Source organism: Macrosteles quadrilineatus, unplaced genomic scaffold (assembly GCF_028750875.1).
Source record: "Macrosteles quadrilineatus isolate MER2022 unplaced genomic scaffold, UCM_ALF_1.0 Scaffold_6__1_contigs__length_79288215, whole genome shotgun sequence".
Taxonomy (NCBI): Eukaryota; Metazoa; Arthropoda; class Insecta; order Hemiptera; family Cicadellidae; genus Macrosteles; species Macrosteles quadrilineatus.
In genome coordinates this window covers 33076828-33099098 of record NW_026542599.1, presented here as the reverse complement: position 1 = coordinate 33099098, position 22271 = coordinate 33076828, and the positions used below count along the sequence as shown (strand labels likewise).

General features: G+C 36.5%; 1 protein-coding gene across 1 annotated transcript; it reads left to right on the top strand.

Annotated features, from left to right (window-relative positions):
- The first annotated feature begins 515 nt into the window (after positions 1-515).
- Positions 516-19547, top strand: LOC128996414 (mitochondrial potassium channel ATP-binding subunit-like). Its single transcript, XM_054421732.1, has 15 exons — positions 516-769; positions 3277-3580; positions 4959-5120; positions 5661-5806; positions 7392-7467; positions 9451-9538; positions 10244-10385; positions 10792-10861; positions 11172-11375; positions 13039-13158; positions 14317-14420; positions 14870-15044; positions 16379-16557; positions 17924-18071; positions 18759-19547. The coding sequence occupies exons 1-15, from the start codon at positions 708-710 to the stop codon at positions 18846-18848; spliced, it is 2070 nt and encodes a 689-aa protein (XP_054277707.1). The 5' UTR covers positions 516-707; the 3' UTR covers positions 18849-19547.
- Positions 19548-22271: the final 2724 nt, after the last annotated feature.

Genomic DNA, 22271 nt, shown 5'->3' with positions numbered 1-22271 from the left:
GGCCTTCGAAGTGGCAACGTCGCAACTGGTGTTACAACAGCTGTTTTGTTTGGAAGCAGCTAATGGTATTTTTGTATTTACGAAAGATTGGTTACTGTTACTACTGGACTATGACAATATTGACTCCGCTTAAAATGTACAGATATAAATTTTTTAATATTCATATTGTTTTGGTTTTCAATTCTGTATGTTTTATTTTCAATATTTTTTAATAAATGTATGTTCATAAATTTAAATTTAAATAAATAAAGTGTGAACTAATGAGCTGATGTCACCTGTCTGCCATGTTATCTTATGGGACGTCTGTCACTAAACAACACCACTTGCGACGTTGCCAATTAATTCTACCAGCCGCGGCCTGTAGTTTTAAAGGGAGCCGTGCTCCACTCCAGTTATAATCTATTCATCCATCTCAATGAGTCCAGCTGGAGCTTAACAGCTGGTCTATATTGTCGTCGCCGGACCTTCGCTCTGTGTCGGCTGCGAATTTTATTGTTCTTGGTGTCATTGCAAACATTGTTATAATGATAGGGACTACAATTAATTAAATTACAATGTTATAGTATTTTGAATAATGTTGTCCTTTAGAAACTGAGTGAGTTAATTTTACACCCACATAAATGTAAAATTTGCAATCTTAACTCATTTTACAATTGAAAACTTATTTTTAGGTTAGGTAGGCCTACTATAGGCTTATCAAGTTATCAATGTTGTGGTCACTAGTATTTACTCGATCTTTCTCAAAACCAGCAAGCCAACGTTTCTCTGGGTAAGATTAATCTATAAAGCTAAGTTATCAATTAAATAGTTGAGATGGTGATGCCACCTAGGTGTTACAGGAGCCTTAAACAAATATTTTGGATTGTGTTTAGTTCACTGTACATGCTTCTCTCTTCTTAATGATGACGAATTTGAAATAACAAGTCATTACATACGATAGGCCAAATCATGATAAGTTTAGTGCTCACTTCGAGTAGGCCTACTCATAAGTGACCCAAGCCAGAGACCTGATTGCTTAATAACAACAAAGTAGGCCTAACTTACCCACTTTGTTATTTTTTTGTTTGTTAGCGACAAGTCCAAGAGCATTGTTACTTAACATTATTAAAAACATAGAGGATAGGCATCCAGTAACCGGACGTGGATTAGGCGTCCATCAGTGACATCACAGGGTTGTTAGGGCACGGAATGCCATTACCACAACGATACGATGCACAGCCATCAGTGTTTGTGGTACAGTGGATAGAGTGGTCGGCTGATATGTAAGAGGTACCACCTACCTGGTTCGAATCCCATCAGTAACCTTATAACTTTTTGTCAAAGATTTTGCTTTGAATTCCATTTCTTCTTAACTGTAAGTTTAAATCTTTGTTAGAATTTTTGGCATTTAAGTTATAGTTTTATTGTATGTACAGAATTTAACCTTCATTTGATTTAATTGTTGATCGTTGAATTAATTATGCCTAATTCATCTTCATGTGCCTTTAGGACCAACTGAGATGATAAAACAGTGCTGATTTACCTGAAATCTGTCATTTAACATTTGTAATCCTGTGTTACAGCTTAGACCTTAACCTTATGACTGATTTCAATCAATATTACATTTGCACCTTAGTTACGTAAGCCTCTTTGATTGTAAGCTTCGAATAAAAAATAGGTACTTTCCTGTTAAAGGGAACATTCATTATTATCGATGATTTTTTTCTCGATATATCGATATTAACAAATTGAAACATATCAGCTGACAACTACGAACAATATTGATCAGTATCAACAAACATTAATGAAATGAAACTATAACTAAAAAAAATAACCTAACATAACTAACCAAGCTTGCTGTAACATTTAAAAATTCCGTGTTTATAACTTGCCTTTTATATTCAAACCAAAACTAAATTTTTTTAATTGTACAGCAAGTTTGGTTGGTTATGAAAGGTTAGCTTGGAACAGTTTCATTTCTCAATCCATATAATAGACTATTTTAGCCTAAACAAGATCAGTTAATTGTTGTCAATTTGTAATGGATCGGAAATCAAAAACATCAATATATCGAGAAAAAAATCATCGATAATAATGAATGTTCCCTTTAACAGGAAAGTACCAAATATTATTTTATAACTAAATTTAAATTTTTTTGGGCTAGTTCTGTAACACAAATATTTTGCTCACAACATTGGAATTATATTAGCCCTGCTTGACTTACAAACATAGGCCCTTTAATTGTTAGGTCCATAAGCTCACTTTACATTAAAAGCTTCTTTCTTGTAGGCCTAAGTTATTAAATAATGAGCTTAACCGTGTCTTATAGCCTATAGGATGGGATTCAGCGATGCGGAGGCAGATCCTCTCCTTTGGCTGCCGGCCGCGGGCTGTCGTACATGATCCGAATTCTACAAAAACCGAACGAATGTATTCTCGATCCGGTATTTTCGGTCGATACTTTTGCGTGACTGTGACGTCAGTCTCGGTCAAAATTAGATACCGGTACCAAAAAGTGCTCACCTTTAAATGAACGATCTTGACTGATGAAACAGCTGGTGTTAGCATATTCAGCAACAAAGCTCATCATATCACACCATTCTACACTCATCCTTCACTCATATTTGGGTAAAAATATGCCCCAAGGTGGCGTCCCCATATCAGTTAAGGGTACTTTCCTGTTAAAGGGAACATTCATTATTATCGATGAATTTTAATCGATATATCGATATTTTTTTTCCCTTTACAATCCATTACAATGACAACTGATCTTGTTTAGGCTAAAATCTAGTCTATTATATCGATTAAAACTGTTCTAAGCTAACCTAACATAACCAACCAATCTTGCTGTACCATTTTATAAATTCCGTTTGATTACAGAAAAGGCATGTGGGGAAGATTAAACGGAATTTTTAGTTGTTACAAGTTTGGTTGGTTTTGTTAGGTTGGTTTGGAACAGTTTCATTTAAATATTTTTTTATACTGAACAATATTTATTTATCGTAGTTGTCAGCTGATAGGTTTCAATTCGTTAATATCGATATATCGATTGAAAATCATCGATAATAATGAATGTTCCCTTTAACAGGAAAGTACCCAGTTAAGTTAGGCTAATTGATAATTGCTATGGAGACTCTTTATCGAATTAGCAAGTGTTGTGTAACCAAACAGCTCTTCAAATATTGGCATATTGATTCATATAAGTGATAAATTAAAGTAAGTTGTGCAAGGTTTAGAATGGAAATCTCATGTAAATTATAATTTTAAAACCTTAGACCTCCCTTTGTGTTTTTACAGCTTCCAAAAGTTAAAATTTGAAAACATCGTTCAAAATGTGAAACAGAGTTACCTTTCGAACCCAAAGAAGTATAAAATTGGTGAGAAGTGTTCAAGAATAAATGTTATATTAAGACTGAAACAACCTTTTACAACTTTGACTGTGGTAGCGGGTGTCAGTGGATTGAGTTTGGTCAAGTTTTGTGTTCGTCCTAATGTTTACTGTAAACCAGCTGAGAGTAAAGATGACAATCCACAGTTTGATTGGACCAAGTTCTTTGAACTCATCAAACCAGATGTTTTGTGCCTTATTGGAGCTATTATCGTAAGTAGTCCTACCTATACTAACTGTAAGTTAAAGTTTTTATTTTCACTGCCATTAAATTTAAAGCAGTTTAGCAGAGCAGTGATTATTTGGCTTTCTTCTATAATTTGGACATAATTTATATCAATAATATTTTGTTGTAAAGATTTTCATCCTTCACAAAAACCAGATGTCAGGGAATTACCATCGGATGTACAGTTTAGGTGAAATATGTTTTATATCAGATGATAGACTATAAATTATGTCATTTTAGCTTGTAACTATTAACTATAAAATCAAACTAATTACTGCCAATCATACTTCTCTACATCTTATGTAGGCCTATCACATTGTTTCATTGTATTTTTTTTATAAACATAATTCATTCATTTATTCATTAAGTTACCTATCCACAAGCACTGTATTTGTATACTTAAACGTCTCTAAAGTAGCTACTGTATAGTTTTTGTGCGAGTTCATATGCATCTTTATATGCCTATTAAGTGTAAATCCAGAATATTCATTTTATAAGCAATTTCAATGTAAAAAAAAACATGATTCAAAATGCTTTAAAAAAATCTGATGTAAAGATATTTTTAACACGTTCGCTGCGGGCCATCAAATGGCAGGCGTAGCCTCAGCGCGGCGCAGCCCGCAGCGTCGAACAAACCCGATTGCCGGGTGTTTGGCTCTCATATTTCGGTATGACGAATAGAAAATAACGTGCGGTGATGTCCTGTTTTATAACAAGAGTCGACGTAGTTCGCTAAACACTCACATATAGCAGCACTGCTTGGAACGTAGCCGGTCCCATCGTATTGCCAATTGGTGGGAGAAATACGGGACAACAAGTTGATTTTTAAGTTTGCCAGACGGGATTTTATGGGGAAATTTTACTACCAACCTACAACACAACAAAAAGCAAGTCACCCACTACACGCTAACGTGGAATTGGTCTGCCTTCGACTGACGCTAGAGCAAAAACGATGATATACTAAAGGCATTGCCGAGCGTATCCGATCGGTTACGGCAGCGTCTGAACAGCGCTCGGCCCGTATCCGATCGGATACGCCCGCAGTGAACGTGTTAATGTGAAACTTAATATGGTGATATTCTAGTAGAATTGTGTTAGATTAAAATAGATTATGTATACTTAATACACTGATTTACCCTACTACATCCCTTTTTACCCGTCCTTCTTATCGATTTAATTAATACAATTGAGGTGTAATTTTAAAGGATCATCATCAGAAGGTCCAAAGCTTTCACACGAGGTCCAAAAATAAGTTGTACAGAAGGTCACATAAACGTTACTGACTTTCTAAATAGCCCTCGTGTTTAGCCTATTTATTTTTTTTTTGAATCGGTAAAATTTTTATATGACTTGTACTTCTTACAGGCCATATTAGCTGCTGCCGTTTTGAACATACAACTGCCCAGACTTCTTGGAGACATAGTCAATGTGATGACGAGGTTCATGTCATCGGTCGGGTCACAGGCTAGCTTCAGTTCAGAGATGCGAAGCCCGGTGTTCAAAATACTCGGTCTTTATATTGCACAGGTGAGGTTCAAAATCATAGCATTCAAATTTGCTGAAGCCACAAAGATAGAGTTTAGTAAACTGAAACCATATTCATGGAAAATTATAAATAATTCAAATTTAAAGTATGTAGATTTGTGCTGCGTAACTTTTCAAAGTTAAAGTATAAAAAAACAGTATACGTATATAATTTATTTGTGACTGTTATCTGTTATGTTGAGTTCTACAGTACATTACTTTCAGTCTTATTCGACAGTAAAAGGTTATATTACCAGTGCTTCAATGAGTGTCCTTTTGAGTCAGTTGTAGGTCAGCCACACAAGCTCCAAGAACAGCTCAGTAGCCTACACTCTAATTCATCAACTTATGATAGGGCACTAGGTAGTATTAACGCACATTTTGCAGTATCAATTGATTAAAATAAAACCAGCCAGGTATCCTTTTAAATTGAATATTTTCCTTAAGCTTAAGAGTTGATATTTACACTATTAAGTCAGTGTATAAAAGTATTTTGTTCTTTTTTTTAGATTAATTGAGTCTTATTTAGATGTGATGTTCCAGGCTTCAGCCACGTTCCTCTACATCTATCTGCTGTCCGGGGTAGGGGAGAGACTTGCTACAAGGATCAAGGTTCTGCTCTACTCCTCTATTCTGCGCCAAGATCTCCAGTTTTTTGACAAACAACGAACTGGCGACCTAGTAGACTGGTAATACAATGGTATCATCAATGTTTTACATCTTTTGCTACAGAGCTTACCTGTAAATGGTCCAGAATTTATAATAGTTTGAACTCTGTTGTCAAAATGAAATGAATGCTGTAATTTTCATGCTGTCTACCCAAATTACCTTTTGCAATTAAATTACGCTTGGCTTACATATGCTTTTTTATTGATTTAAATCAAAGCTAATGCAAATCATGTTAGAAAGTATTAAAAAATTACCAGTCGATGACCTTTTACTCAATATATATTTACAAAACATTACTATTTTTAGAACAATTTTGAGAAATTCTGGAAAAAGGAAGAATTATGTGTGAAGAATTATAATTTGAGAAAATTACAAATATTTTCTTCTACTACTTTCCACAGTACAAAGTTTTATGAAAAACATCTTTATTACAATAGAAGAAAAGATCCGATCTATTCTAATGAAGACTTCAATGAAAAATCCATAAAAAATATAAAAATGAAATTATAAAGAGATTAAATTAATACTAAACTTAAGTTAAAAATTAATTAATTAACTGTGGATACAATTTTGTCAAGACAATAAAGTATTTGTTGTTTATTTATGATTTTATTTCATATTGTGTAAAAGATAAAAATTTTCCTTAGATTTATTTCTTTACAGAAACAATTAATTGACTGGTATTAGCAAAATGTTTAGTTTCCATTAGGCCCTGGGTACGATACGAGCGGGGAGCGGGTCTGACATCGGATCTCATTTAGTTGCGTGTAAATTCGTTGAGGGTGCCCACGCGGCGGTGAGCGGCACCGCTCAGCACCGCTTATGGTTTCAAGTCAAAACCAATTTTCGCGAAAACACCGCTCGCCGCTCAGGTGAGTCATGCTTCAGTTCGGCCTAAAATGACAGAGTAACAGCAGCAAACGTGCGATACGGGTTGATACGTGAGGTGCAGTCTAGGGAATGTTTGTGGAATGATCAACACGGAAGTTTTAAAACACTTCACCAGAAAAGTTTGGGACCAAGTTAGGGTCAAGGTTTTTCTAAAAACTTAAGTTTTTCTTTAAAGTCAAACAATTGTCAGATAGCAACAATAGTTGCAATACGTCTTGCAGGTAAGCATAGTTTACCATTTTCGACTAAACTGACTCATAAAACTGGGGAAATTTGATGAGCGTTATAAAAGTGCCGCTTGTAAGTGCCACCACCGTAGCTTACATGCCGCTCAGGTTGCCGCTTGCCGCTTGTATCGTACCCGAGGCCTTAAGGGGTTTAAACAGTAACATTTTGTAGAGTTATTAAACTACATGAAACTATGGAATGGTGTTGGTAAAATGTTAAATCAGTAATTTAATGGCTAATTTTTTTGTATACAAATGCTTAGGAAACAATTCTTGTTTGTTTTTCTATATTATTGAACCGATTACTGGCTAGTTTATGAATAACTTACTAGTAGTGATATGAAATTATTAATCACTACACTTAGCACTTTCATTCCAATATTAACTACAGGTTGTTGTTTTACATGATGGCTCCCGTTAAGTTTCTACTTTTCTATAGACAAAGTGCATTCAGAAAAAAACAACTTCACATTTTGTTATATTCCAGCATAACATCAGATGTTCAGGAGTTCAAAAGTGCCTTCAAGATGGTTTTTGCCCAAGGTCTTCGCAGTATTGCGCAGGTAATTTTAATTTTAAACAATTTAAACCTGTCCTTTATTTTCTCTTCAGATCTGCAAGAAAATATTGTAAAAATTGTAGGCCCGCAGTGGACGAGTCTTCTCAATTGAAATCACATTTATATGCCCCACACACGGGCCCTTGAAAAATTACATGGTCACTGACTTATTTGTAATCTTTTTCTTTTTGATTGACAAAGTGGTCAGTGACAATGAAATATTTCAATTTCAATGGACCCAAACACCCAACTGTGGGGAGATAATGACCGACCCGGGTAGCTGATAGGTCCGTGCACCAACTTACCGAATACACACTGTGGTGTGTTCTTGGCTTAAGAACTAGTCAAAGAACTAAGTATCAAAGGGCGTGTTCTGGCATCATGTATTGGTGCATCGGTGCAGAAGATACGGTGACTAACTCTCCAAGAGTCTTGAGATACAAGAACGGTTAGACACCGGTTTACGGTACACATCATCGGATTATAATTTAAACGTCAACCTACTCTTTTCTTTATTAAAATTGGACAAACTTACCCTCACAGAATAAATTACTCACTTATTACGTAGTATAACCTATCAAACTGATAAACAGTTGAACATTTATTCGATGGACCTGCCATTTTGGCGTAGCTGCATACTGGTGTCCAAGAAACTGACCAATCAGATGCCGCTGGCGTATTGTGCACCGCACGATTTCTCCTGTGCACGAATCTTGCACCAGTGGAGGAAGAAAGAGGAAATATCTGTCTGCTAGGTAAACTCACCGGGCTCCCAGAACTACACATTATTTCCACCGGTGGACCGCTTTGTATTCCTCGAAGGCACTTAAAGTTGACATCTCATTCATTTAACATACATTGTTTACTTATCTTAACCTTAAAATTGTTGTTGTTCCTTACTCATATTTGCCTGTTTTTTGTTATTTTTCCTTTATGTGACAGCAACCTAAAAATCTAATCTAATCTACAATCCTGGCTAAGAAGCAGCTGGTCTTAGTCACTAATAAAGCTACACAGATCATCTCACTCCACTCTACACTAATCCTGCATTCACATTCCGCTTGAAATACGCACCAAATTTTGTGTAGCTGTTTTAAGGAATTGAATTGAATACAATTTGGTACAATACTTACTTACTTACTGCCATGGCTCCACAAATCTCAGTTGATTCTTCGCCTCGTGTACCAGCCTCTTCCACCCTTCTCTGTCTTCTGCAAAGTTGACACTTGCACCCATTGTCCTGATGTTGTTCAATAATTGGTCAGTCCATCTCAATTTCAGCCTTCCCAATGGACGTTTACCTCCAGGTGTGGCTCTCAAAACTTCATACAGTCTTGTTCCTTTCTCTCTTCTTAGCACATGCCCTATCAACTTAACCTTCTTCCTTTAACTTTTGCAACAATATCTGGGTCGGTGTATAGTGATCTTAACTCTCTATTTTTCCTTATTCTCCACATTTGTCCCTCCTGTACTGGACCAAATATTTTTCTTAGTACTTTATTTTTAAACACTATGAGTCGGTTTTCATTTTTCTGGGACACTGCCAGTCCCAGTAGTGCAATCCAGTTTGATGCTTCCCCGTAGTGCAGGGTGGGAAACGCCTCTTAGGTTGGCTTGGCACTTATGAGGTAGGCGAAAGGCAGGCAACTCGAGCCCGGTCCTCCAAGGGCTTGTGGGGGTTGGGCGTTGGGCCAACAGCCCGCCCCGGAAAACATACCAGTTACGAAACGTAGTTACCAAGCCTCGGAAAAGGATTAAATTGGTACAATAGCCTATGCAAATATTAAGGGTGTTTATTGACAAGACAAGGGTGTGTTGCTAGCGTAGTGGTTAGCATCTCGGACTTTGGTGCAGGAGGCTCAATCTCCAGCATATCCACAATAATATAACGGGGTGTGGACCGCTTTCACTTAAAAAGCGTTTGTGATACTTTGTTTGGATGGATACACTTATGCCTACCTTACCCTTGTATGTTTTGTTTGTGCAGATTGGAGGGTGTGTAGTGTCCATGTACAGCCTGTCTCCGCCCATGACTATGGGAATGTTGGTGATAGTCTCTACCGTCATTGTTGGAGGTAATTAATGATAAACATTAGCAATAACCAGCAAAATTGTGATATTATTAGTATGTCGAGAATCAATATAGCCGTGTGTATTTGTTTACTGGGCTGGCTGCATATTAACAGCATCGGATACATTCGCATAAAGCTCATAGACGTAGTGGACAAGAAGCAGATATTTCTGCTGATTCTTTACACAGACTGATTGGTGTTTTTACAGTAACCCTAGGTTCACCACTATGGTGTTACTTACTCGAGCTCTTTATAAGCACCGTGACCTTGTAAGTGGCATGGCACCCTTTCAGTGTTCAACACGTAAATTTTGTATGTGAACATCTTTCAACGTTAGGTTATTTGATATAAATTTCTTTTTAATTTCATGTTCTTTTTCCAAAATAAAATGTGTGATTGAAATAGCAAACCACTTTTAAATTTTTTATTTAGTTACCTTTTAATAAAAACAAGATGCAGATATATCCGCCATTATCTTGATATTCATGGACAGGTAGTGGAAGTAATTTGTTATGTTATGTTGTATTAAGAGTTAGGAATCGATAAAATTAAAAGAAATAAAAATGAATATTTCTCATTTTACAAATTTTGCCTGTTCTAGGCCAAGACACCGGCTTGTACGGGAAGAGTTAATACAATCTAAAGTCAGTTTTTCAGCCGAAAAAGAGTTTAACAGCTGAGTAGTTAATAACTGACATGGTGATGTAGGTACAATGCTGGGCTCACTGCTGCGAGTTCTGTCTCGCCAAGCCCAACATCAGTCCTCCGTTGTGACTGTGATCAGTGAGGAAACTATCAGTAACATCCGCACTGTGCGAGCCTTCGCCAACGAACAACTCGAGTGTGACAGGTAGAAATCATGTCATACAGTCTAGTACCATTCTAAGTTCTTAAACCCAGACTTTTAAATATTATCTCTGTTTAAAACCTACTTCCTGTATGCTCTCAATTTTACTGTAATATTCAAACTTACAGAATCGGATGATTTAGAATCAAGGAAACGTCCATCTTTGTATTTCTTTTTTTTTTTTTTTTTTTTTTGCGACTTTCATATGGTAGAGGCTCTAGCCTGGGACTGCTTCACACATTACTTCAGGCTAGGTTTAGGGGTAGTGGTATTATAATAAAGTTAAAAGCAATTGTTAAACGGTGGTATTTGCACTGAGGACTTTGAGGATCGAAGCCCCTCGTTCTATTACTAGACCTGCTCAATATATGTTTAAATATTTAATTGTGGTTTTGGTTTTCTTTCATAGGTTTCAAGATGAAGTAGAAAAAGCGCAAAATCTTTACCAGCGGCTGGGTATGGGTATTGCAGCATTTCAGGTAGGGTTCTAGACAAGCAATATTTGTGAGAATATAGTAAAGTTTAATCAAATTATTACAGTTACAACAGATGCTAGGCCTATTTTTTTTAATGCTTTGCACACCCCTAGTTATTATTCAATTAAAATAAACTTAGTCTAAGTGTTGCTTCTTCAGTTGTCTTTCAGAGTGTGAAAAAGTAGTGGGCATATTGTAATTTTGAGGAATTAGCTGTTTTGTAAACTAATCATAAGTAGGCTAAGAAAATGCCAATTTGTATAACAACTACTATAGACAAAAACCACTATTTCAAGATGACTGTATCTGATAGGCAGGCACCAATCTGTTCCTGAACGGTGTTGTGTTGGCATCACTGTGTATGGGAGGTTACCTGATGGCTACGGAAGAGTTGCAGCCTGGCGCACTGATGTCGTTCTTGGTGGCGACACAGACAATACAACGGTCACTGGCTCAGCTGTCGCTGCTGTTTGGCAACTATGTGCGAGGCATGCAGGCCGGCTCTAGAGTGTTTGAGGTGAGGTTGCCTTGTAGACTCTCGCACCCTACTGATATGATAGCCATCCAGAAACTTGATTTTGTTTTGGAATTGAAAATAAACAATAGGACAATTTTGTAATATAGCCTATACTGTTGAAAGCCACGCTTAAATACAACAACACTTTATATTGTTTTACGCCAGGTCACCATGAAAATTAAAACACTTGTTACAGCCATACATGAGATTGATAATTCCTTCCTCGCAAAATTCTGCCACTTATGTCTTCTACCAGCTTTTCACTTTTTGCAGCAGCTGTTTGTCGGCAAAACACTGCATTGCCAGCTACTTCATCATTGATGGAAAGAAGTGGTAGTCACTCAGTACAAGGTCCGGACTATATGTGAGGAAACCCAATTGAATGATTCCAGAAATTCTCGTTTTCGATTTGCCGTGATTTTAGCTATCGTTTTAAAGTAACAAAATCTTCCCCTCATTGTACATTTCACAAAGTTGTCAGTAAAATTAAAATTGTTTTCAGTTTTTTTACATGCATAAATAAACCAAAAATTAAAAAAGTGCACGGACATCACTCTATTTATTAAGGCAAACATTTCAATCAGCCACTAACTAGATGGTTTAAAACACAAACCACTCATTAGCAAAACTTGATGCTAACTGAGCGGCGTGGCGTCCTGGAACCAAGATGGCCACAGTAGCTCTGGTCTTTGCGGGTACAGACGGAAACATAATATACTTTTGAATAGCCGTTGTATTATGTTTGAGGAATTTTTGCCATCAAAGTGTGTAATCTCATCTTGCATTCAGGTTTTTTTCAGCATAATTTTTAGAGACAATCTCTTCATGATGACCAGAGTGTGACTGGTCAAGATCTAGTTCTCCTGATATGAGATACATACCTTTACGTCAACAGTTCAATTGTAGTAAGTAGAACTCACAACATGTTTCGCCTATTCAGGCATCGTCAGGTGATATCCTAACAAGAATGCTTTGTCTTCATCCATGATGGGGTCGTCATTTAAATAAATATACACTCATTACGCACGAAAACATTTAACAATTAGAGTAGGCCTACTCTAATTGTTAAATGTTTTCGTGCGTAATGTGTGTATATTTATTTTATTTAAATGTTTCTTGACGACCCCATCATGGATGAAGACAAAGCATTCTTGCTAGGATATCACCTGACGATGCCTGAATAGGCGAAACATGTTGTGAGTTCTACTTACTACAATTGAACTGTTGACGTAAAGGTATGTACCTACCTCATATTAGTCTAATTAAACAGTTCAGGGGTTACATCATGAATTTTAATTCTATTTCTTCTGTTACATCTTTTATTTTTATTTCTCATCTCGTAATGTTTACAGTGTAAGAAAACATGTGTTTGATTATATTCCTAGTCCTACTACAAAATGAGAAAACAATAACCAACCCATATTGAGGTAATTGCAAAAGTGGTGTTGCAAAATACCTGCATAAACCACCATTTTCAATATTTATCGGTGATTCGGAAGCCATAACCCAATCATGCTATTAATTGTGGTGTTTTTATGTATTCGCCTTTGACAGCGAGTTGTGTTGTTGTGTATGTTTGTAATCTGCCGTAAATAAAATGTTCATAAAACCACAAGTTGTATTTATGTAATCCTAAGGTACAAAAAAGTTTGTATTTTTCCAGTACATCAACACTGAGGAGAAAATCCCACTGTCAGGTGGCAAGACAATCCCGTTCCATACTTTGGTGGCTGATGTAGAATTTGACAATGTGACATTCTCCTACCCTACTAGACCTCAGCAGGTGAATAAACTGCACAAAGTTTGGAAATGTCGTCTTATCTTAGATGTGGAGGAAACACATTTAACCGCTTATTTTCTATCTATTTCATCCTCACTTCCAGAATACTTGTTTTTTAGGTCAGTTAAAATTTTACTCGAGATAAGCTGATTGTTAGGTGACATCAAATGTTTGGAATATTTTTGCTTTACAGCAGAAAGAATAGGAGAATGCAAAGAAGCAAAAACAGTGTATTTCTTTATTAGAGCCTAAAGTGACCAAACTCACGTTGGAAAATTACTGAGGGTTAAAAATACACTCGGCCCGGGTAATGAACTATAAGGTTCATCACTGTGCCATAATTTAAACTAGCTAATCACAAAACAACAGTTTGGTACATTGTTTACACAACTTTAATTAGATCTCAAAACTATTTATTTAGAAGCAATAAGTTACATATTCCGCCAACACACCAATAAATATAAACCAAAAATCATCATTTTCATCTAAATTCAATAAAGGTTAGGCAGAAGTGTTTATGCTATTGTAGTGAAACGTACAATGTTTGTATGATTATAGACCTACCTAAATACAAAAACATTTTTATAACAATGCAATGATAGTTTTTGTCAATCTGGACAATTTTCCTCGGCAAAATCAGTGAATGCTACTGGCTGATGTCCTTGACTCCAGCTGATTATTTTACACCCTAGGGAGAAAAAAGCTACTTAAGACCTGTGATGTGATGCATGCAGGTAAAACAAGGTGTTTTAACTGCAGTATAAAATGAACAAAAAACATAGTTTTATCAGTTTCGATTGGAAATTATTTTTTGCTATGAAATAAAACTACACAATTTGCATTCCAAAAAGTAACAGTAGTTAAAAATTATTGATTTGATTAAAAATTATTTTGAAAATCAAATGTCCCCGTTTTTGTATGGATGCAAAAACATATTTTCACTCAACTGTAAGTAGCAAACGTGTTAAGTAGCCTTTATGAGGTAGCTACCATTCATAAAGAAATTATAACCACATTAGACACTGTTAGATTCATTATATTTTTAAATTCCTACAAAAATCTTTTAAACTTACAAAGCTACAAATTTGGTTGAAACTTTAAGTTCGACTAATGAATCAATTGAATAATTAGATTAATTAATTATTAAATGTATTTTTCCAGGTGATCCTGAAAAATTTCAACCTAAAACTACCAGCAGGAAAAACGGTAGCAATTGTTGGAACTTCTGGTAATGGCAAGTCCACAATAGCTGCTCTCCTGGAGAGGTGTGTATATGTTGATGCTGTAAAATTAACATAAATTATTTCTAGATAGTTGTATCAAAAGCTTATACTTTTAACTAGATGTAGTACTTCACAGATTAGCGTACGAGTTTCTACGATAAATTCAGAAGTAAAATTTACACTGATCTAAGCGAAACTGGAAGATATTTAACTTTTGGGTTTTTTAATTGAAGCTGTACCGTGTTCATATGAACTCGCGTATTACATTTTGTGTAGAAATAATGCAATGACCATTTAAAATTTAGACAGCATAACCATAAAATGGAACACCATAAAACTGGAACAGGAGCCAGCCAACAACCTAAATACATAAACAAATTTTCCATAATATAAAAAAAACTGCACCTGGACTCTGCAGCTACTAGGTTATTTTACTTTCTACCCAAAGCTCTTGCAGAAATAACATAACATAAACACTTTCAATGTTAAAGGTTCTATGATGTAGATGAAGGTCACATTAGACTGGCTGGTGTGGACCTGAGAGAGCTAGACCCGAGCTGGCTGAGAGGTCAGACTATTGGACTGATCAACCAGGAGCCTGTGTTGTTTGCTACGTCCATTTTAGAAAACATCCGCTACGGTCGACCGTCTGCCTCTGACAGTGAGGTGGGCAGATTGTAAATTTTAATTAAATCACTATACTACTGGTTTCTGGAATGGAAAGGTTAGGGAAGGCCTATAGGTGTTTCTTGCTACTTTTATATTTGATATGTGGCACCAATCGTCTTAGTCAATAAGCTAAGGGGTGCCAAAAAGGCCAAAGGAATAAGTGTTAGCATAAAAAAATCCATATTATTGCTTTACTCCTTAAATGACAAAAAGGCCATCCAACCTCCATCTCTATTCCTCCAACAGAATTCTGACTAGATTCAGTTCAAGTACTGTACAGCATTGTGAAGTAAAGTAAATAAAAGATACGTCTAAATAACACTTAAAAACATACCAATCTAACTACCTAACTCACAAGACGTCAGCATTCTGTTAATAGAAAATTAGTATCAGAGACGAGAGGTAAGATATCCCGTAGTAGCCACATCCCAATCCCTTTAAAAAAATCTTAATTCTCTAGTCACAATAAAGATGTATTGCACACTAATTTGACAGCAGTGAGTTAACAAGAACTAAGAACATATGGTAGTAAACAATCCTTTAGGGCCCACCCTTACTCGGGTAACAATAATCAGTAAGTACTCAGAGAGAAAATGTACAGGGTGGCGCAGATGGATTGGGTGGTTTTAAAATACTTGTCAAACCGTCAATTTTAAAGGTATTGGATTGAAATAAAGTGCAAAACGTGTAGTTACAATGGAAGTTTATTGACAAAAAATTTGTTAAGTTAGTTTTTAAAAATTACATCCATCAAATGCCTTCCTTCTCGAGCGACGCATATGTGATTTCGTTGTGAATTGCAGCCTTCAACTCCTGAATGGTCCGGAGTTTGTTCATGTAGACACTTGCTTCAGGAGTTGAAGGCTGCAATCACAACGAAATCACATCAATTCCTGGTGATGTGCTTGAGCGAGCAATGCGGAACCTCAAGGACCAACTCCAAGAATGCGTCGCTCGAGAAGGAAGGCATTTGATGGATGTAATTTTTAAAAACTCACTTAACTAATTTTTTGTCAATAAACTTCCATTGTAACTACACGTTTTGCACTTTATTTCAATCCAATACCTTTGAAATTGACAGTTTGACAAGTATTTTAAAACCACCCGATCCATCTGCGCCACCCTGTACAACAGATTTAAGAATTTACTAAAGGAATATATTGTGTAAAAATCGTGGTATGTGTAAATCGTTTTGATGTCAGCTTGATAGTTGAGTAGTTATAGTGCTTGCCTTGTAATCAGAAGGTAGCTGGTTCGATTCTATGTTACTTTGTTTGTATTACCTGTCACTTGTTTGGTATTACTATGTTAATTATTCTTTGTCCCATCAGGTGTACGAGGCTGCTAGGCTGGCCAATGCTGACAGTTTTATCGGACAGTTCCCTGATGGCTACAGTACCATTCTGGGGGAGAGGGGAGTTACCGTGTCTGGGGGTCAGAAGCAGAGAATAGCTATCGCCCGCGCTCTACTGAAAGACCCATCTATCCTCATACTAGACGAGGCTACCAGGTCAGTTGCAAGGGAAAAACTTGATTACATATAATCGCAAGAGGAATGTAAGGCTGTAAAAGACCTTCGATTTTTGTTTGGTGCTATATTTGTAATTAATTAATATCAGGGGTCTGCAGGCCAGACTTTTTTACTTTGGGTCGGGTTAAAACATTGACCCTGAGGTCTTAAGCCAAAATTGGGTTGCATTAAAAAGTATTATTTCCCTACAGTTACCTAACAATGTACATGTTCTCTCATTGATTTGAGAAAGCAAAGTGGCCGATTCACTCATCTGTGAGACAATGTTAACATTGTCTCACTCTAATTACTTTGTCTCACTCCAGATTTGCAACGTGAAGGCACAAAATAGTGAGCGCGTAACATGCAGACAAGGTTGTATGCGCGCGAAATACGTTGGCAGCACTGGCTGTAAATCAGCTGGTCAGGTGTTGTACTGTAATGCTACTTTCACATTAAATGTCATATTAAAAGTTCACTTCTGTGTAAAAATATGTTACGTTACCAATTTATTTGTTTTATGGTAACTGTAGGAGAAATATAATGTGCAACTCGAGTGCAAAGTGCAATTGCCTCACTCGAGAAACCATTCCTCACTCGCCTATGGCTCGTGAGTAAGGATTTTTCTCGAGTGAGGCAATTGCTCACTAGTTGCACAAATAACTATTTTTTCAATACTACCTGAAATGCTACAATCGGTTTATACATAACTTGATCTTCGCCATTCTCTGGTTAAATTGTCTTCTGTCAGGGACCCGTAGACACTGTCCTACCTAAAGGAGGACAGTATGGCAAAGGCCTACTTATTTTGCTACTCCCCTCCACCTGGAGATTCTACTCTAGCCATACTCTTCTTTTCTCAGGTCTTTTTCTTTATTGTATATGTGAGTTGATTGAAAATTAATGTTAATCGAGAAAGATAGGGTTAACTTATCTGGTTTAATCCGACACAAGAAATACAAACAACTTAACCTTTTCGTAAACATTAGAATAATATTACTAACAGCATTTTCAACCAAGTTTTAATTGGAAGAGTGATGTCATTAGACCTCAGGACAAAGCGCTTAAATGCATGGAGTACACCAGATACAACGACAACTCTAGGTTATATTTTAATTAAGATGCTGATTAGTAATTGTGAAGTTCTGAAGTTGTTTTAAAGGGATATAGTTTTAGTTTTGCTAGCTTACCTGAGATAATTAGAGTCCAGGGGCTAATAGGTATACAAGGTCACAGAGAAAACACTTTTATTTTGTCAACATTGTATCTCCTCAGAGAGTAGGTTGAGGAGTGAGTGAACCAGTTCCTTTAGAATGGTTTTAACTTGTATTGCAATTAACCTACAAGATGGTCTGCTTGTTGACAGTGCCCTGGACACGGAGTCAGAGAAGGTGGTTCAGCAAGCTCTAGAAGTGGTCAGTCGCAACCGTACTGTGCTGGTAATCGCACACAGACTCAGCACGATAGAGCACGCAGACATCATAGTTGTGCTGAGTGGTGGAGTCATCGTGGAGGTTTGTAACATGTGTTTTCATTGTTGAGCATAAAAGTTGACTTTCACAAGATGTATTTAAACACCTACTTTTATGGATGGATGTAATCAGACCCTCAAATCGTAAACATTTAAAGACAATTTTCTCAGAACACAAGAGCAACAAGAATGAAGATGTTAAATGCCTTATTGCTTTTTAATGTTCTTGTCTCCATCAATGGTAAACGTTGTATGCAACTATAACAGCCCCTGGTAATGTTTAAGGACTTCTTTTTATGTCAAGGTAAGCTTCCGCAGCTCAGTCTATAGTCCAGATTTTAACTAACAAAATGTTGCCGACTAGTTTTGTTGCAAGGGCTACATTGCCAAAGCTTGCATTATGTCTAAACATCACAATATATAATTGCATAACAATATAAAAAAAAACAATATATTAGGTACACAAAACAAACAAGTATATCGTACTGAACTATCCTAGTACATTCTGGATAGACTTTCTTAAAGTGACAATACAGCATTATATGTACAATACAGGGCACATAAAATAATAGCCTACAGCTGCTGAAACAGCTGGTCTTAGTCAGTAACAAAGCTAAAAGCTACACAAAGCTCTACACTCATTTTCACTCCTTCGAACCTGGGTGGGGTCCCCCTCTCAATTGGTAACAATATACTTATTACATAGATTAATAAGATATTCATATTTCAGATTGGCAACCATCAGGAGTTGATAAAGAAGAGAGGTCATTATTGGAATCTCATGAACCAACAGCAGTCAGAGGGTAGAGGTCCAGCGTAGAAGTTTGCCTGAAAGAGTTGTGACGCGTTTTCTAATTTATAAAGGTGAAATAGAGAAGAGACGTATGTGAGAATGCAATGCTATGTTTTACTGATCTCTTCGCACACACAGATATTTTTAAATGGCGGCGGAAAAGAATATGGTGACAGCTTATAAAATGTGCCAACTACAGTGTGTTGTTTTTAAAAACAATAACAAGTTTCAATACAAAAATATCGGGTTTAACAAATTTTGCTTTAGTTTTTAATTGTGGTTTTATTAATATAATAAAAGAGTTTAACCCTCTAAAGGTAGGGAAAGTATGCTTCACATTTAGTTAGGGGTCTATGGGCTAGAATTTTTTACTTCTGGTCGGGTTGTGTCTACAATTTTGGGTCCAAGGCCCAAATTGGATTGCTTTTGTAAATTATTGATTTTTTAAAATATGAAAAACAATACTACAACTCATTTATACAATATTGTAACCAACTGTTAGGGCAACCCAACTTTGTAATATAGGGGAGTAAAATACCCTTTACATATAGGAAATGGGTAATTGAATATTTATAAGAAACCAAATTCTTTAAATAAAGCCGAGTAGACGATTTGTAGAGTTTATGATCAAAAAGATAATTAGATAAGTTTTGTACATTCAAACAAAATAATGTAATTGTTACTGCCTCTCTATTACTGTTATTGATTTTCAATTAAATTATCGTTACTCAAAATGTATGTATTGTTTAAACCTAACTTCTTCATCATAAAAGATACATACTCCAGGTAAAAAATTAAACATCCTGAAAATATACATTTTAATCAGTCTTACACATGGAATGATACTTTGGTTATTTTGGTATAAAACATAGAAAGGTTTGTAATACTGACTAGAACAAAATACACCAATGTCTGGGCTGCCATGTAAAGCAGTTTGGGTGCAAACACAGTTTTTTTTTAAAGAGGTTGGCGGCCTCTTTTAACCTTGCATTTGCCCGTCCACATAGACTAAGCGCCCATGCGTGGATCGTTTACAGCAAAGCAAAGAGTGATCCGGTACAGTACAAAGGTGAACTGTACTGATAAATTTTAGTGGCAGTGACCAGGATCCGAACCCACGACATCGCTGCCTTGGGCCCGAAGTCCGCGACGCTACCGACTGAGCCACCGACTCACTAAAACTGTCACTGTCACTGTCCAGACAAAGAGACGATACGAGTATCTATGTAGAGTGGTGGTGATGACTACGAGGCAGACAAACACATGTAGTAGTTGTAAAAACACCATCACTGCAACCCTGGTGTTCAGTTGAGTCTCCCAGTATCTGTAACAATAACCACCGTAATGATGGTCACTTCTGGAGTATCTGGTTTAACAAAGAACTGCAAGGGTATAGGCTATGTTAATACAGTAAAAGTAGCACAAATCACACAAGGTGAATTTTGAGTTTGAAATATGTTCACTAAAAATGTTATGTTATCACAACAGCTTTCCATTTCTTGACATTATCTGTCACATATATGTTTTGTATTTTACTGTTAACTGGTTTGGGCCTACTCTATGCCGTATTATATTGTATGCTATTGTATTGGCACCACTGTCATTTCCGCCCTCATGAAACTCAAATACACACACGTTGGTTGTCAAGATGTCTGACTGTGTCTAATTTAAAGTAGACCTTGGTTTTGCAACATTGCGCAAGTCGGTATAGATAAATTTAAATTAATGTAATGAATGAAGTGTGCGAAAATGGAGGCAGTAGTGAAGCCACCATATAATACACAGACAACAAAGATGGCGGGTTGTCATGTACGCCCCATGTTAACTCTCGTCAACCCGCCACCTCGTATTTAAGCGACAACGTGCCACCGCGTCAACCCGCCATCACTATTTTATGAGGTGGCGGGTTGTCGTGTATGCTCTATTTTCGGTGTCGTCAACCCGCCACCACACTAAAGAGGTGGCTGGTTGACGTGTATAAACACCTCTAAGCACCACCAGGACAACGTGCCACCCCGACAACCCGCCACCACACAATTTTCCGGGGTGGCGGGTTGTCGTGCACACTAGAGTCAACGTGCCACCCCGACAACGAGCCACCACGTCAACCCGCCACCTCAAACTTCTTCTTTTTGATGGTGGGTTGACGTGCGTGATGGCTGGTTCGCTGGTTGACGGTTGACGTGGTGGCGCGTTCCCCCACAGTCCATATTACAACTATCAGCAAAGATATTTTTGATATTACCGTAGATAAAACATTTACTTCTTTGCGACACTCACAAATTACCGTGGGGTGTCATAGCTTATAATGTCATAGCTTATAATCGTGAATTTGTTCCATAGCTTATAATGTTGAAAATGTGGCATAGCTTATAATCAGTTATAAGCTATGCCACACTTTCACGAAAAATTATAAGCTATGCCACAATTTCTCTAAAACGTTATAAGGTATGACACATTTTCTGTTTCACAACTTATAATGGTCAAATAGTGGCGCAGCTTATAATTCCGATTCTGTTCTATAGCTTATAATCCTGATTTTGAGTCATACCTTATAATCCTGATTTTGGGGCATAGCTTATAATTGAAGAGAATGTTGCATTGTGGGAATGGCATCAGCTGCTCGCTTCAGTCAGGTCTACCATATATACGATATTTTATGGTAGGATACGATAATTATTGTAATTGACCGTACTGACAACTGCGATATCGTAATTTATAACCTAAACATTTATTTATTTAAATGTTTTAAACGATTTTTATACGAGAAATGGCAACAATTACATGCTCTATGACAATGAAAATGCAAGTAATATTTATAGTGAGAAGTTAAAAGATATGAAAATGAAGTGAAGGATAACGGCATTGAAAATTAATAAATCTTGTCAATACTCAATAGTCCGGCTGGTGTTGACAGAAGATAAAGAAGAGGAACAATAATTAAATTGTAGAATCATCAAAAAATTCCAAAACTAATTGAGGTGTTGAAATCCAGTAAGTTGTGTTTTAATCCAATCCTGTTCCTAGGCCTTGTGACAAAAAGTAACAAAATGCAGTAGGCTATTATTTGCTTGAGTGTTATTAGGTTAAGTTAGTAGGTACAGTTGCCTAGCCTACTTAAGCTTAAGGTAGCTGTGACTCAAGTTACAGATTTCCTGTGACAGGCCTAAACAATTAACTTAATAAAAATATCAGTGAATGTATTCAACGGCTGCACTTTATTTGGCTGCACTTTACTTGACGTCCTACACTCATTCACGATTGTTTTTTCTATTCGATATTTTCGTTCGATTGTTTCATTCGATATATCGATCAATATTTTCATTCGAATGAGTGTAGGACGTCAAGTAAAGTGCAGCCCTTTATTTTACGTCCTACACTCATTCGAATGAAAATATCTATTATTAGATTGTTTTATTCGATATATCGTTTGGTTAGTTAGGTTAGGTT

What these genes read in the sequence shown, in the direction of transcription:
- LOC128996414 (XM_054421732.1), top strand. Translation starts at nt 708, where the DNA reads ATGTTGTGGTCACTAGTATTTACTCGATCTTTCTCAAAACCAGCAAGC. An exon ending in ACTGGCGACCTAGTAGACTG is followed by an intron (nt 5,807 to 7,391) that starts GTAATACAATGG and finishes GTTATATTCCAG; the next exon opens with CATAACATCAGATGTTCAGG. An exon ending in ATACTAGACGAGGCTACCAG is followed by an intron (nt 16,558 to 17,923) that starts GTCAGTTGCAAG and finishes GCTTGTTGACAG; the next exon opens with TGCCCTGGACACGGAGTCAG.